The 15,003-nt window shown below is 41.9% G+C and overlaps 1 protein-coding gene across 4 annotated transcripts in view; it reads left to right on the top strand.

The window, feature by feature from the left end:
- The first annotated feature begins 3,195 nt into the window (after positions 1 to 3,195).
- The window catches only part of LOC115177005 (diacylglycerol kinase beta), a 66,943-nt gene continuing 55,135 nt past the window's right edge, over positions 3,196 to 15,003 (top strand). For 2 of the 4 annotated variants that reach the window (XM_029737447.1, XM_029737444.1), the window contains exon 1: positions 8,501 to 10,490. In XM_029737447.1, the coding sequence (XP_029593307.1) occupies positions 10,421 to 10,490 (70 nt within the window). In that variant the 5' untranslated portion in view covers positions 8,501 to 10,420. Of the gene's footprint in view, positions 3,457 to 8,500; positions 10,491 to 15,003 lie in introns of those variants that run through there. The other 2 variants (XM_029737446.1, XM_029737445.1) reach the window with 2 other exon arrangements.

Raw genomic sequence — 15,003 nt, 5'->3', positions numbered from 1 at the left:
CCTCCAAAAAGAAGCCAGCCACTACCACCCTACTAAACTCAGTAAAAAAAGAAACATCCCTTTTTCTGGACCCCTTCTTTCAAAAATAATTCATAAAAATCAAAATAACTTCACAGATCTTCATTGTAAAGGGTTTCCCATGCTTGTTCAATGAACCATAAACAATTAATGAACATGCACCTGTGGAATGGTCGTTAAGACACTAACAGTGTACAGATGGTAGGCAATTAAGGTCACAGTTATGAAAACTTAGGACACTCAAAAGGCCTTTCTACTGACTTTGAAAAACACAAAAAAGAAAGATGCCCAGGGTCCCTGCTCATCTGCGTGAACGTGCCTTAGGCATGCTGCAAGGAGGCATGAGGACTGCAGATGTGGCCAGGGCAATAAATTGCAATGTCCGTACTGTGAGACACCTAAGACAGTGCTACAGGGAGACAGGACGGACAGCTGATCGTCCTCACAGTGGCAGGCCATGTGTAACAACACCTGCACAGGATCGGTACATCCGAACATCACACCTGCGGGACAGGTACAGGATGGCAACAACAACTACCCAAGTTACACCAGGAATGCACAATCCCTCCATCAGTGCTCAGACAGTCCGCAATAGGCTGAGAGAGGCTGGACTGAGCGCTTGTAGGCCTGTTGTAAGGCAAGTCCTCACCAGACATCACCAGCAACAACGTCGCCTATGGGCACAAACCCACCATCGCTGGACCAGACAGGACTGGCAAAAAGTGCTCTTCACTGACGAGTTGCGGTTTTGTCTCACCAGGGGTGATGGTCGGATTCATGTTTATTGTCGAAGGAGTGAGCGTTACACCGAGGCCTGTACCCTGGAGTGGGATCGATTTGGAGGTGGAGGGTCCGTCATGATCTGGGGTGGTGTGTCAAAGCATCATCGGACTGAGCTTGTTGTCATTGCAGGCAATCTCAACGCTGTGCGTTACAGGGAAGACATCCTCCTCCCTCATGTGGTACCCTTCCTCCAGGCTCATCCTGACATGACCCTCCTGCATGACAATGCCACCAGCCGTACTGCTCGTTCTGTGCGTGATTTCCTGCAAGACAGGAATGTCAGTGTTCTGCCATGGCCAGCGAAGAGCCCGGATCTCAATCCCATTGAGCACGTCTGGGACCTGTTGGATTGGAGGGTGAGGGCTAGGGCCATTCCCCCCAGAAATGTCTGGGAACTTGCAGGTGCCTTGGTGGAAGAGTGGGGCAACATCTCACAGCAAGAACTGGCAAATATGGTGCAGTCCATGAGGAGGAGATGCACTGCAGTACTTAATGCGGCTGGTGGCCACACCAGATACTGACTGTGACTTTTGATTTTTACCCCCTCTTTGTTTCCTGGACACATTATTCCATATCTGTTAGTCACATGTCTGGAACTTGTTCAGTTTATGTCTCAGTTGTTGAATCTTGTTATGTTCATACAAATATTTACATATGTTAAGTTTGCTGAAAATATATGCTGTTGACAGTGAGAGGACATTTCTTTTTTTGCTGAGTTTATATACACTAATTGCACAGTCATGGGTTAGCACTGACATACCCTGTATAGTAAATCCATATTCAATTTGAAACCTGGAGTGGAATATGACAAGTACATGTTCTTTATTGCTGATAAAATGTGATAAACAACTGCTAGGGAATGGTATGTTATCTACGTCAATGTGATGCGCATTCTCCCAACCCCCGACTGTCACATTGGAGAAAATGTCAATACCTAGATTGGAGCCAGGCCGACTGGCAAACAACACAAATACCCTTGGTCGGCTAAAGCCTCGGTCGGCTAAAGACTGAGAGAGAGCCTGTAGGTGTTTCTGAAAACATAAACGGTATTGGCAGATTTGGCACATTGGTCAATGACTTCGCCTCTATTTTCACTCATCGTTTCAGGGATCTGATATTCAATTCAATACACTGAGACCTTCGTGTCAAATGAGAAAGCCATTATTTGGAAGGTTGTGTGAAAGATGTGGGGGCGATAGATAGCTGACTATGCGTAATCCGGGACTGTTAAATGAATTGGTGGGTATTAGCTTTGGTCCAAATAGCAGAGTAGACTGCTGGGAGGCATAGTGTTTTGTCCGACATGTTCTCTCTTTTTGTAAGGCTGCTATATAACAGCAGCAAGTTGTTCATTCTGTAGGAGTAGAAATAATGTCGCTACTTTTCAGCAATAGCTATTATTGTATTCATATGATGTGTGCTTCCTTGGTGAACATGTTTCGTCAAACTATAATATATTGTAACCCTCCAGTCTTTTCCCTTTGCATTTCAGCTACAGCCATAGAATGTACTGTATTTTAAGTATCTAAAATGTCAAGGGCCCAGCCTATCCTTTTTCCTATTGATTCTGAATGTAATTGGCCTTGGGCTGCTGTTTAATAGCCCTCCACAGCTGCAGCACCACAGTGATGAGAGAATATTACTCCTGATTCATGTCTGTTGAACACGACACCCCCTCCCCTAGACCCCCGGCCCCTGCCCCTTTCACATCCCATCAGTTCAATCAAGAGGTATTCCCACAGGTCGCCGCGGTTACCACCTGCCTGCTGAATGCTAATGGCGACACGCGCCACGGCAACGGGAGAGCGAGAGACTGGAAGAAAGAAAGTGAGGGAGAGGGAAAGCGTGAGAGAGCGAGAGAGATAGTGGGAGAGAGAGTGAGGAAGAGAGAGAGGGAGGGAGGGAGAGAGAGAGAGGGAGAGAGAGAGAGCGGGAGAGAGAGGGAGGAAGAGAGAGAGGGAGGGAGGGAGAGAGAGAGAGGGAGAGAGAGAGAGGGAGAGAGAGAGAGCGGGAGAGAGAGGGAGAGAGAGCGGGAGCTCAGGACATCAGCCTCACCAGGGAATAGAGGGGGAGCAGAAAGAGGAGGAGAGGAGGGATAAGGGTGACGTAAGCAGTGAGTATGGGAACTGATTATCATTGCAGACAAGCGGTAGATCGTTCTGTGCTTTTTATCACCCTCTCTCTCTCTCTCACACACACTCACACACACTCCCCCTTTTTCTGTTGGAGTTTCTATCCTCTAGCACTGACTGCTTCTGAACAAGCACACACTTTCCCACACTTTCACACACAAACACACACAGCCACACACGGATACTCTTACACACACAGCAGAGAGGGGGGGTCTAACACACACACACACACACACACACACACACACACACACACACACACACACACACACACACACACACACACACACACACACACACACACACACACACACACACCATCTGATGACAAAACCCTCTAAGCTCTCCTCCAGTACATTCAGCGGGGACATGATGTGAGTGAGTGAGTGTGTGTATTTGTATGTGAGCGTGTGAGAAAGAGCAAGATGCGTGTGTGTGTGTGAGAGTGTGTAAGCGTCATCTGTAAACATCTGCCTGGAAGGCTACTCCCTGCTCCCGGCAGTCTGCCCTGGCTATCCAGCAGGTGAGTATCATGTTGATACTGCATTCTATTGTTTGTTCGTTCATTGACTGTATGTGAGAGTGTATATAGTGTGTGCGTGTAATGTAGCGGGTGTATTTGTTAATGTGTAGTGTCAGCTACTCTCTAGTTCTATCGCTGATGTCTCTTGCAGTAGAATCCTCCACCGGGGTTGATATTGTCGATGAATTCATTGATAGATACAGAGATTAAGAGAGAGGAGGACAGCGACAGTGTTTGATAACCTACTGTTGCACCACTGGAAATGAATCAAGCCTATCAGTATCCCAGTGCTGCTACTATAGGTACTGTACACTGCTCGTGGAATTAGACTCGCAGCGTTGAGAAATGTGCTAAAGGGTTGAAATACTGCTGTGCTAATGTCGTTGCAGTTCTATGGACATTATGATGAGGATATGTGCATTATACTGTATGTACACCAGTGGAGGCTGGTGGGAGGAGCCATAGGAGGACGGGCTCATTGTAATGGAATGGAATGGACTAAATGGAAGGGAGTCAAACGTGGTTTCCATATGTTTTATGTGTTTGATACCGTTCCATTCATTCCATTCCAGCCATTACGTTGAGCCCGTCCTCCTATAGCTCCTCCCACCAGCCTCCACTGATGTAAACGGATTATAAACAATAGAGAAGGAGAATCATTTTGAGCATTTTTCTTTTCTGTGTATCTAACACTCATAGGGAAATTTTGGCGCATTTATAAAAAATAAAAAATATGAAATATCACATTTACATAAGTATTCAGACCCTTTACTCAGTACTTTGTTGAAGCAAAGCTATCATTCGCTATCATCCAGAAGGCGAGGTCAGTACAGGTGCATCAAAGCTAGGACCGAGAGACTGAAAAGCAGCTTCTATATCAAGGCCATCAGACTGTTAAACAGCCATCACTAGCACTTTAGAGGCTGCTGCCTATAGGCATAGACTGGGAAATTTTTGCGCATTTATAAAAAATAAAAAATATGAAATATCACATTCACATAAGTATTCAGACCCTTTACTCAGTACTTTGTTGAAGCAAAGCTATCATTCGCTATCATCCAGAAGGCGAGGTCAGTACAGGTGCATCAAAGCTGGGACCGAGAGGCTGAAAAGCAGCTTCTATATCAAGGCCATCAGACTGTTAAACAGCCATCACTAGCACTTTAGAGGCTGCTGCCTATAGGCATAGACTGGGAAATTTTTGCGCATTTATAAAAAATAAAAAATATGAAATATCACATTCACATAAGTATTCAGACCCTTTACTCAGTACTTTGTTGAAGCAAAGCTATCATTCGCTATCATCCAGAAGGCGAGGTCAGTACAGGTGCATCAAAGCTGGGACCGAGAGACTGAAAAGCAGCTTCTATATCAAGGCCATCAGACTGTTAAACAGCCATCACTAGCACTTTAGAGGCTGCTGCCTATAGGCATAGACTGGGAAATCACTGGCCACTTTAAGGAATGGAACACTAGGCACTTTAATAATGTTTACCTATCTGGCATTACTCATCTCATATGTATATACGGTATTCTGTACTAGAGGTCGACCGATTATGCTTTTTCAATGCCGATACCGATACCAATTATTGGAGGACCAAAAAAAAGCTGCTACCAATTAATCGGCAGATTTTTTCAAATGTATTTGTAATAATGACAATTACAACAATACTGAATGAACACTTTTCTTTTACCTTAATATAATACATCAATAAAATCAATTTAGCCTCAAATAAATAATGAAACATGTTCAATTTGGTTTAAATAGTGTTGGAGAAGAAAGTAAAAGTGCAATATGTGCCATGTAAAAAAGCTAACGTTTAAGTTCCTTGCTCAGAACATAAGAACATATGAAAGCTGGTGGTTCCTTTTAACATGAGTCTTCAATATTCCCAGGTAAGAAGTTTTAGGTTGTAGTTATTATAGGAATTATAGGACTATTTCTCTCTATACCATTTGTATTTCATGTACCTTTGACTATTGGATGTTCTTATAGGCACTTTAGTATTGCCAGTATAACAGTATAGCTTCCGTCCCCCTCCTCGCCCCTACCTGGGCTCAAACCAGGAACACATCGACAACAGCCAACCTCGAAGCATCGTTACCCATCGCTCCACAAAAGCCGCTGCCCTTGCAGAGCAAGGGGAACAACTACTCCAAGTCTCAGAGAGAGTGACATTTGAAACGCTATTAGCGCGCACCCCGCTAACTAGCTAGCCATTTCACATCAGTTACACCAGCCTAATCTCGGGAGTTGAGAGGCTTGAAGTCATAAACAGCTCAATGCTTGAAGCATTGCGAAGAGCTGCTGGCAAACGCACGAAAGTGCTGTTTGAATGAATGCTTACGAGCCTGCTGCTGCCTACCATCACTCAGTCAGACTGCTCCATCAAATATCAAATCATAGACTTAATTATAACATAATAACACACAGAAATAAGAGCCTTTGGTCATTGATATGGTCGAATCCGGAAACTATCATTTCGAAAACAAAACGTTTATTCTTTCAGTGAAATACGGAACCGTTCCATATTTTATCTAACGGGTGGCATCCCTAAGTCTAAATATTGCTGTTACATTACACAACCTTAAATGTTATGTCATAATTATGTACAATTCTGACAAATTAATTACGGTCTTTGTTAGGAAGAAATGGGCTTCACACAGTTCGCAACGAGCCAGGCGGCCCAAACTGCTGCATATACCCTGACTGCTTGCACGGAACGCAAGAGAAGTGACACAATTTCCCTAATTATAAGAAATTCATGTTAGCAGGCAATATTAACTAAATATGCAGGTTTAAAAATATATACTTGTGTATTGATTTTAAAGAAAGGCATTGATGTTTATGGTTAGGTTTGGTGCAACGACAGTACTAAATTATCACCTGTTTGGCGAAGTAGGCTGTGATTCGTTGAGAAATTAACAGGCACCGTATCGATTATATGCAACGCAGGACAAGCTAGATGAACTAGTAATATCAACCATGTGTAGTTAACTAGTGATTATGTTAAGATTGATTGTTTTTTATAAGATAAGTTTAATGCTAGCTAGCAACTTACCTTGGCTTCTTGCTGCCCTCGCGTAACAGGTAGTCAGCCTGCCATGCAGGCTCCTCGTGGAGTGCAATGTAAGGCAGGTGGTAAGAGCGTTGGACTAGTAACCGGAATGTTGCAAAAACGAATCCCCAAGCTGACAAGGTAAAAATCTGTCGTTCTGCCCCTGAACAAGGCAGTTAACCCATCGTTCCTAGACCTTCATTGAAAATAAGAATGTGTTCTTAACTGACTTGCCTTGTTAAATAAAGGTGTAAAAAATATATATTTTTATTTTTATTATCGGCCAAATTGGTGTCCAAAAATACCGATTTCCGATTGTTATGAAAACTTGAAATCGGCCCTAATTAATCGGCCATTCCGATTAATCGATCAACCTCTATTCTGTACTATTCTACAGCATCTTAGTCACTTAATAATGTTTACATATCTTGCATTACTCATCTCATATATATATATACTGTATTCTATTCTATTCACGGTATCTTAGTCACTTAATGTTTACATATCTGGCATCACTCATCTCATATGTATATACTGTTTTCTATACTATTCTACGGTATCTTATTCACTTAATAATGTTGACATATCTTGCATTACTCATCTCATAAGTATGTACTGTTTTCTATACTATTCTACTGTATCTTAGTCCATTCCGCTCTGACTTCGCTCGTCCATATGTACATAGTCTTAATTCATTCCTACTTGGATTTGTGTGTATTGAGTATATGTTGTGAAATTGTTAGATATTACTTGTTAGATATTACTGCACTGTCGGAGATAGAAGCACAAGCATTTCGCTACACCCGCAATGACATCTGCTAATCGCGTGTATGTGACCAATTAAATTTGATTTGATTTGAAGCACCTAGCCTCAAGTCTTATTGGGTATGACACGACAAGCTTGGCACACCTGTATTTGGGGAGTTTCTCCCATTCTTCTCTGCAGATCCTCTCAAGCTCTGTCAGGTTGGATGGGAAAGCATCGTTGCACAGCTATTTTCAGGTCTCTCCAGAGATGTTAGATCTCTTTCAAATCCGGGCTCTGGCTGGGCCATTCAAGGATATTCAGAGACTTGTCCCGAAGCCACTCATGCGTTGCCTTGGCTGTGTGCTTAGGGTCGTTGTCCTGTTGGAAGGTGAACCTTCGCCCCCAGTCTGAGGTCCTGAGAGCTCTGGAGCAGGTTTTCATCAAGGATCTCTCTTCACTTTGCTCTGTCCATCTTTCCCTCAATGCTGACTAGTCACCCAGTCCCTGCCGCTGAAAAACATCCCCACTGCATGATGCTGCCACCACCATGCTTCACTGTAGGGATGGTGCCAGGTTTCCTCCAGACGTGGCGCTTAACATTCAGACCAAAGATTTCAATCTTGGTTTCATCAGACCAGAGAATCTTGTTTCTCATGGAATGAGAGTCCTTTAGGTGCCTTTTTGCAAACTCCAAGCTGGCTGTCATGTGCCTTTTACTGAGGAGTGGCTTCCGTCTGGCCACTCTACCATAAAGGCCTGATTGGTGGAATGCTGGAGAGATTATTGACCTTCTGGAAGGTTCTCCCATCTCCACAGAGAAACTCTGGAGCTCTGTCAAAGTTACCATCGGGTTCTTGGTCACCTCCCTGACCCCTGATTGCTCAGTTTGGCCGGGAGGCCAGCTCTAGGAAGAGTCTTGGTTCCAAACTTCTTCCTTTTAAGAAATTATGGAGGCCACTGTGTTCTTGGGGACCTTCAATACTGCAGACATTTTTTGGTACCCTTGCCCAGATCTGTGCCTCGACACAATCTTGTCTCTGAGCTCCACGGACAATTCCTTCAACCTCATGTCTTGGTTTTTGCTCTGACACGCACTGTCAACTGTGGGACCTTTATATAGACAGGTGTGTGCCTTTCCAAATCATGTCCAATCCATTGAATATACCACAGGTGGACTCCAATCAAGTTGTGGAAACATCTCAAGGATGATCAATGGAAACAGGATGCAGGATGAGTCTCATAGCAAAAGGTCTGAATACTTATGTAAATAAGTTACAAAAAATATATGCCTTATTTATTATATAAACCTGTTTTAATTTTGTCATTATGGGGTATTGCGTATAGATTTATGAGAAAAATAATAATTTAATCATTTCAGAATAAGGCTGTAACGTAACAAAATGTGGAAAAAGGGAAGGGTTCTGAATACTTTCCGAATGCACCGTACGTGTCCATGCATATTCAAGTGTCTCAGGGGTTTCTTAAGGTTAGAAATGTGCGTTTACTATGGGTATGTTCAAGACATCCACATACAAACTATGCCCGTACACAGATACACATATATGCGCAGACACACACATGCATTAGTACACACACGGATGATTCCATGCCAGCTCTTTCATTAGGAAATAGTTGTGAACTGAGGTGGTAAAATACTGTTACATGCACTTGTTGCTGTGAGGTTTTATAATTGGTCAGAGGGAATTGGGTCAAAAAGGAAGGAAGCTGGCTCTGAGACTAACACAGGTGCATTAAGAGAGCAGGGGGGAGTGGAACATTCAGCTTCAGTAGTCCACAGAACACAATACTCTAGGCTATATACTGTAGCAACCGACTACCCCAAAACACTCATGCACACACACACTCACACATTATTTATTTCTCTTTACATGAATGTGTAATGCTTTTTGAACCCTTCTCAGTAGTTACAGTAGTTACAATGTAGAACGGATTAAGTTTGCAGTAAGCATATCTTGTATTTTGTCAACCCATTGAGTGTGTGTGTGTGTGTCTGTGTGTGTGTGTTTGTGTGTGTGTGTGTTAGACCCCCCCCTTTCTGCTGTGTGTAAGAGTGTGTGCTTGTTCAGAAGCAGTCAGTGCTAGAGTGGGGGGGGGTCTACAGCAAGGAAAAAGTGGCATAACATCCCCTCTTTTCTGACACTGTCTAATCTTCTGTCACCATGGCATTGTCCATAATCAGTGATGCCAGCTGGCTGTCTCCTGGCAGCTGGCCCATCATTCTGTTGTTGTCAAACAGCAGCAGCAGTCCTGGTCAATCATGACTTAAACTCTTACATGTCCCTTATACTGTCTGTCATAAATGCTTCTTTACACATAAACTAAATGTTGTCCTAGGTACAGCTGTAGGATCTTAATTTGAGCCAGTTTGCTAAAGCAGGCAACAGGAAATGTGAATTATTATGTGGATTATAATTAATGGACATTTTTGTAGGGGTTGATATATTTCTTGTAAGGGAAAACAAAGTTTTTAAATCTCAAATACACTACATGTTTTAAATGTCCTGCATTGCAGGAAAGTTCTCCTGCAACAGGGTGATCAAATTAAGATCCTACATCTATAAGTAAGACATATGTCAAATAATGCAGTGAGTTGGTGAGTTCCTGTTGGACATTGACATGCCAGTTAGCAAATCGCTAGCTAGCTATAGCACATAGTCCTGGATAGGACAAGGTAGCATTAGCTTGACTGTCAGTCATACTAAGAGTAATGTACTTGTCTGATGTAATACTTATGATAGCATGAAAAATGCATTCATTAGGGGATTCAGTAAGTATTATGAATCAAACAAGTCCCTAGCCTCACTCTCTAATTGACTGACAGACTGATATACTTTTTGGTTACAGATGGACATAAGCATTTCTTGGTGTCTCCTAAACTAGACTGTACTATCCTATACTGTACTATACTATACTGTAGCAATGTAATGATCTGAGGATCAATATACAATAATTTTATGCAATTTTATGACCAGTGATGATGAAATGAATGTCAGAACCCAAACCAAATCTTGTTCTGGTAACAGTCTGCCACAAGAGACTATAATGAGAGGCCTAACAACTTTTTCTAAGTTCTGTTCCAGAGAGTGGACTGTGGGCTGATAGTTTGGGGATGTGAGAGAGAAGAGGACTCATCACAATGACCAACCAGGACAAGTGGGTCACTCTGACCCCAGCTGAATTCTCCCTTCTGCAGGAGTACGCTCAATGTAAGTCTGTGTCTCTGACAGTGGGTGTGAGTGTGTGAGCGTGTCTTTGTGTGTGTGTGTGTGTGTGTGTCTGTGAGTGCGCGCGTGTGTGCACGCGTACACCGTCACTTTACGCTCGCAATCAAGTTTAAACTTCATTGAAAATGGAATCTAGTCAGGTATGAAATGTGACACTGGATTAGTAAACTACTGTAGATCCCATCCCAGCAGTAGGTCCTGATCCATCTCACACAGAGAGAGATTTTATCTACTGCTTGACTATGGCAGGATAACAGAGCCCAGTTACTGTAATGGTGACTGCCTAAGAGCAGAGCAGAGAATATCTCCATGCACTGCCACTGCATTATGAAACCCAGCCTAATCCAACTTGATTTGGTGTAAAGCTCAAACAGTACAAAAACCCCCCTCTTTCTCTGATGACTTGGAATCATCCATATGTCTGTAATCTGTTATTGGAGCCCCTTGCTGATTTTGCAGAAATACCAGCTCAAGCATTACATCTGTCTGGTGCTCTGGTGCTGTTTATGTTAAAACATGATCAATCATAACACAAAAGCATCCCCTGCAGGCCAAAGAGAGTTATGAACGTCAATAAGTTATTTTCAAGAACGCTACTGCAAGTATTCAGGTTTTCGGAAATGAAAAATTTGACTGTGCATGTTTTGAGATGGATGGTTTTTCTTGCCTTCAGTGGGAATAGTGAGATATACTGAAACCTTTCTTGCGTTGGTTGTTTCCAGGGTAACAATTAGGTTTAGTATTATTATTTATTTTCTATATTATTTTTTATTTTCTATATTTATTATATTTTGGTTTTAAAATGGTTTTCTGGAAAGGAAGGATTCTCAAAAGACTTCCCACATATCCACAACAATAAGAACTTCATCTCAGTGTGTTAGAGAAGACTAAAACAACAGAGCTAATGTGAGCAGCAATAAGGACCCTAAGTCTATATAGCGTCTTGACTGGAGGTTATTTTATTAGATATTCACAGACCTCAGTCCAGATCGAAATAATGAATGCTTTTTGCTTGAGATCTCTTCTGCATGCAAAGGGTTTCACTTGGCCATGACATCTCTCTTGTTAATTGCTCTACGCGTTTTGACAACATTGTTTCGCCGACTGTAAGCAGCTCTCCAGCCTATCTTTACTGTCTCTGATTGGGATCGATTTTTCTTCTTCTGCAATGTTTACTAGGGGCGCAACTTTGGTTTTAGAAGTGGCGGGGACTTAAGATCAGATTTAATATTGCAGTTAGATTGTGGCTTCCATCAATGTAATTGCCTGCATCATTTCCAATCCCCCATGTATTTTTTGTAAATATTTTCCATAAATGTATATATATATTTACAAAAAATATATATGGGGATTGGAAATGATGCAGACAATGACATTGATGGAAACTACAATCTATCTGCAATATTAAAACTGATCTACCACCTAAAAAAATCCAGCTCCACTGTAACGTCTGAAAGTCTGAGAAGAGACAGGGTATGGGGACCGGAGGGAAATGAGAAAGAGTGAGGGACAGTGTGTGACAGAGAGATTTGGATAATCGTGTTTCAAATTGGCTCACAGCTAGTCATTATGCTCCCTGTGCAGCGAAAGGTTATAAAATATCCCATTCTCCGAGGTGCAACAATGGACCTTCTGCTGTTTCCACCTCTCACTCCCTCCTTTTCAGTCCCTCCAGCTCACTTTAGCCCCCTCTCTTGTCATTGAAGTGAAGTGAGCTCTATTGCACACTTTCCTCACTTCACATACTGCATGAGCACCAATACTCTACAGTCTACTTCACTGCAGTTATGATTTCGTAATCAGAGACGATTATTAGAATGGATTTTTTTGCTCAGTGACATTGCGGTGTGTATTTTCCCAGGTGCTGTGTAAAAGAACATTGATGTGACATGCATTTTGGCCTAAAGTAACCTACGCTAAGTAATTTCCTTTTAAGTGTTAGCATTAGGATGACAACGTGATAGTTTTTTGACCATGTAGAGGAGTGATAAAAAAACAGTGCATGAGTTAATACTTTTTCATTTATTTTTGGTGGGTTTATCACAGGCCCCCAATCACACGTTTCATAGTTTCACATGGTCATCCTTCCAAATCTAGGCTTGTTGCTCCAGAAGCTACAATGAATGAAATGAATGAATTAATGACATTTTATTTTCGTGTCAAATCGCCAATTGGCAACCCGTCCCTTATGGGATTAATTGACACATAAACAAACATTACAATAATTCACTGTGGTAATTAAATGTTAATTCTTCTTCTGGCGTTCTCCGTATGCGTATCACATAAAGAATGAAAGAAAAATGAAAAAAAGTACATGAATAAATAATAGTAAATAAGGTAATCCAAACAATAACTATATCCATAGAGCAGTAAAATAATATACAATAATATATACATATATACATACATACACACTGCATATATGCCTACATACATACATACATACATACATACATACATACATACATACATACATACATACATACATACATACATACATACATACATACATACATACATACATACATACATACATACATACAGTTGAAGTCGGAAGTTTACATACACCTTATCCAAATACATTTAAACTCAGTTTTTCACAATTCCTGACATTTAATCCTAGTAAAACGTTCCTGTCTTCAGTAGGATCACCACTTTATTTTAGGAATGTGAAATGTCAGAATAATAGTAGAGAGAATGATTTATTTCAGCTTTTATTTCTTTGATCACATTCCCAGTGGGTCAGAAGTTTACATACGCTCAATTAGTATTTGGTAGCATTGCCTTTAAATAGTTTAACTTGGGTCAAACGTTTCAGGTAGCCTTTCACAAGCTTCCCACAATAAGTTGGGTGAATTTTGGCCCATTCCTCCTGACAGAGCTGGTGTAACTGAGTCAGGTTTGTAGGCCTCCTTGCTCGCGCAGGCTTTTCAGTTCTGCCCACAAAGTTTCTATGGGGTTGAGGTCAGGGCTTTGTGATGGCCACTCCAATACCTTGACTTGTCTTTAGGCCATTTTGCCACAACTTTGGAAGTATGCTTGGGGTCATTGTCAATTTGGAAGACCCATTTGCGACCAAGCTTTAACTTCCTGACTGATGTCTTGAGATGTTGCTGCAATATATCCAAATAATTTTCCATCCTCATGATACCATCTATTTTGTGACGTGCACCAGTCCCTCCTGCAGCAAAGCACCCCCACAACATGAGGCTGCCACCCCTGTGCTTCACGGTTGGGATGGTGTTCTTCGGCTTGCAAGCCTACCCCTTTTTCCTCCAAACATAACGATGGTCATTATGGCCAAACAGATCTATTTTTGTTTCATCAGACCAGAGGACATTTCTCCAAAAAGTACAATCTTTGTCCCCATGTGCAGTTGCAAACCGTAGTCTGTCTTTTTTATGGCGGTTTTGGAGCAGTGGCTTCTTCCTTGCTGGGCGACCTTTCAGGTTATGTCGATATAGGACTCGTTTTACTGTGTATATAGATACTTTTGTACCTGTTTCCTCCAGCATCTTCACAAGGTCCTTTGCTGTTGTTCTGGGATTCATTTGCACTTTTCGTACCAAAGTACGTTAATCTCTAGGAGACAGAACACGTTTCCTTCCTGAGCGGTATGACGGCTGCGTGGTCCCATGGTGTTTATACTTACTTATTCAGATGAACATGGTACCTTCAGGCATTTGGAAATTGCTCCCAAGGATGAGACTTGTGGAGGTCTACAACTTTTTTTTCTGAAGTCTTGGCTGATTTCTTTTGATTTTCCCATGATGTCAAGCAAAGAGGCACTGAGTTTGAAGGTAGACCTTGAAATACATCCACAGGTACACCTCCAATTGACTCAAATTATGTCAATTAGTCTATCAAAAACTTCTAAAGTCATGACATAATTTTCTGGAATTTCCCAAGCTGTTTAAAGGCACAGTCAACTTAGTGATGTTAACTTCTGACCCACTGGAATTGTGATACAGTGAGTTATAAGCGAAATAATCTGTCTGTAAACAATTTTTGGAAATATTACTTGTCCTAACCGACTTTCCAAAACTGTAGTTTGTTAACAAGAAATTTGTGGAGTGGTTGAAAAACGAGTTTAAATTATTCCAACCTAAGTGTATGTAAACTTCCGACTTCAACTGTACATACCATATTCAGACAAATAAATACAGAAAAAAAGAAACAGAAGTCACTTGAACCCAGTCTGACACAAAGAGAAGATTCACACGGTAGACAAGCCTATACACAATCTATATACACACACCATTAACCACTACAAATACCATAATGGAAGAGCTAGAATAATATAATTAAACAATGTCTATACCAGGGGCCCAAATGGACCAGTCCTGCCAGGACACTCCTGGGGCTAAACTCCCATAGTTTGAAAATACAGGAAGAGACCTTGACACGAACCAGACCAAACGGACCAGGCAGAGGAGTCTAACCTGTTACCCGTTCCAGAGTCTGGTGATTCCCCCTGTGGTTTCGATGCGGTCTG

The sequence above is a fragment of the Salmo trutta genome, chromosome 37 (assembly GCF_901001165.1).
Source record: "Salmo trutta chromosome 37, fSalTru1.1, whole genome shotgun sequence".
Classification (NCBI taxonomy): Eukaryota; Metazoa; Chordata; class Actinopteri; order Salmoniformes; family Salmonidae; genus Salmo; species Salmo trutta.
This window is presented reverse-complemented; position numbering and strand designations above follow the sequence as displayed.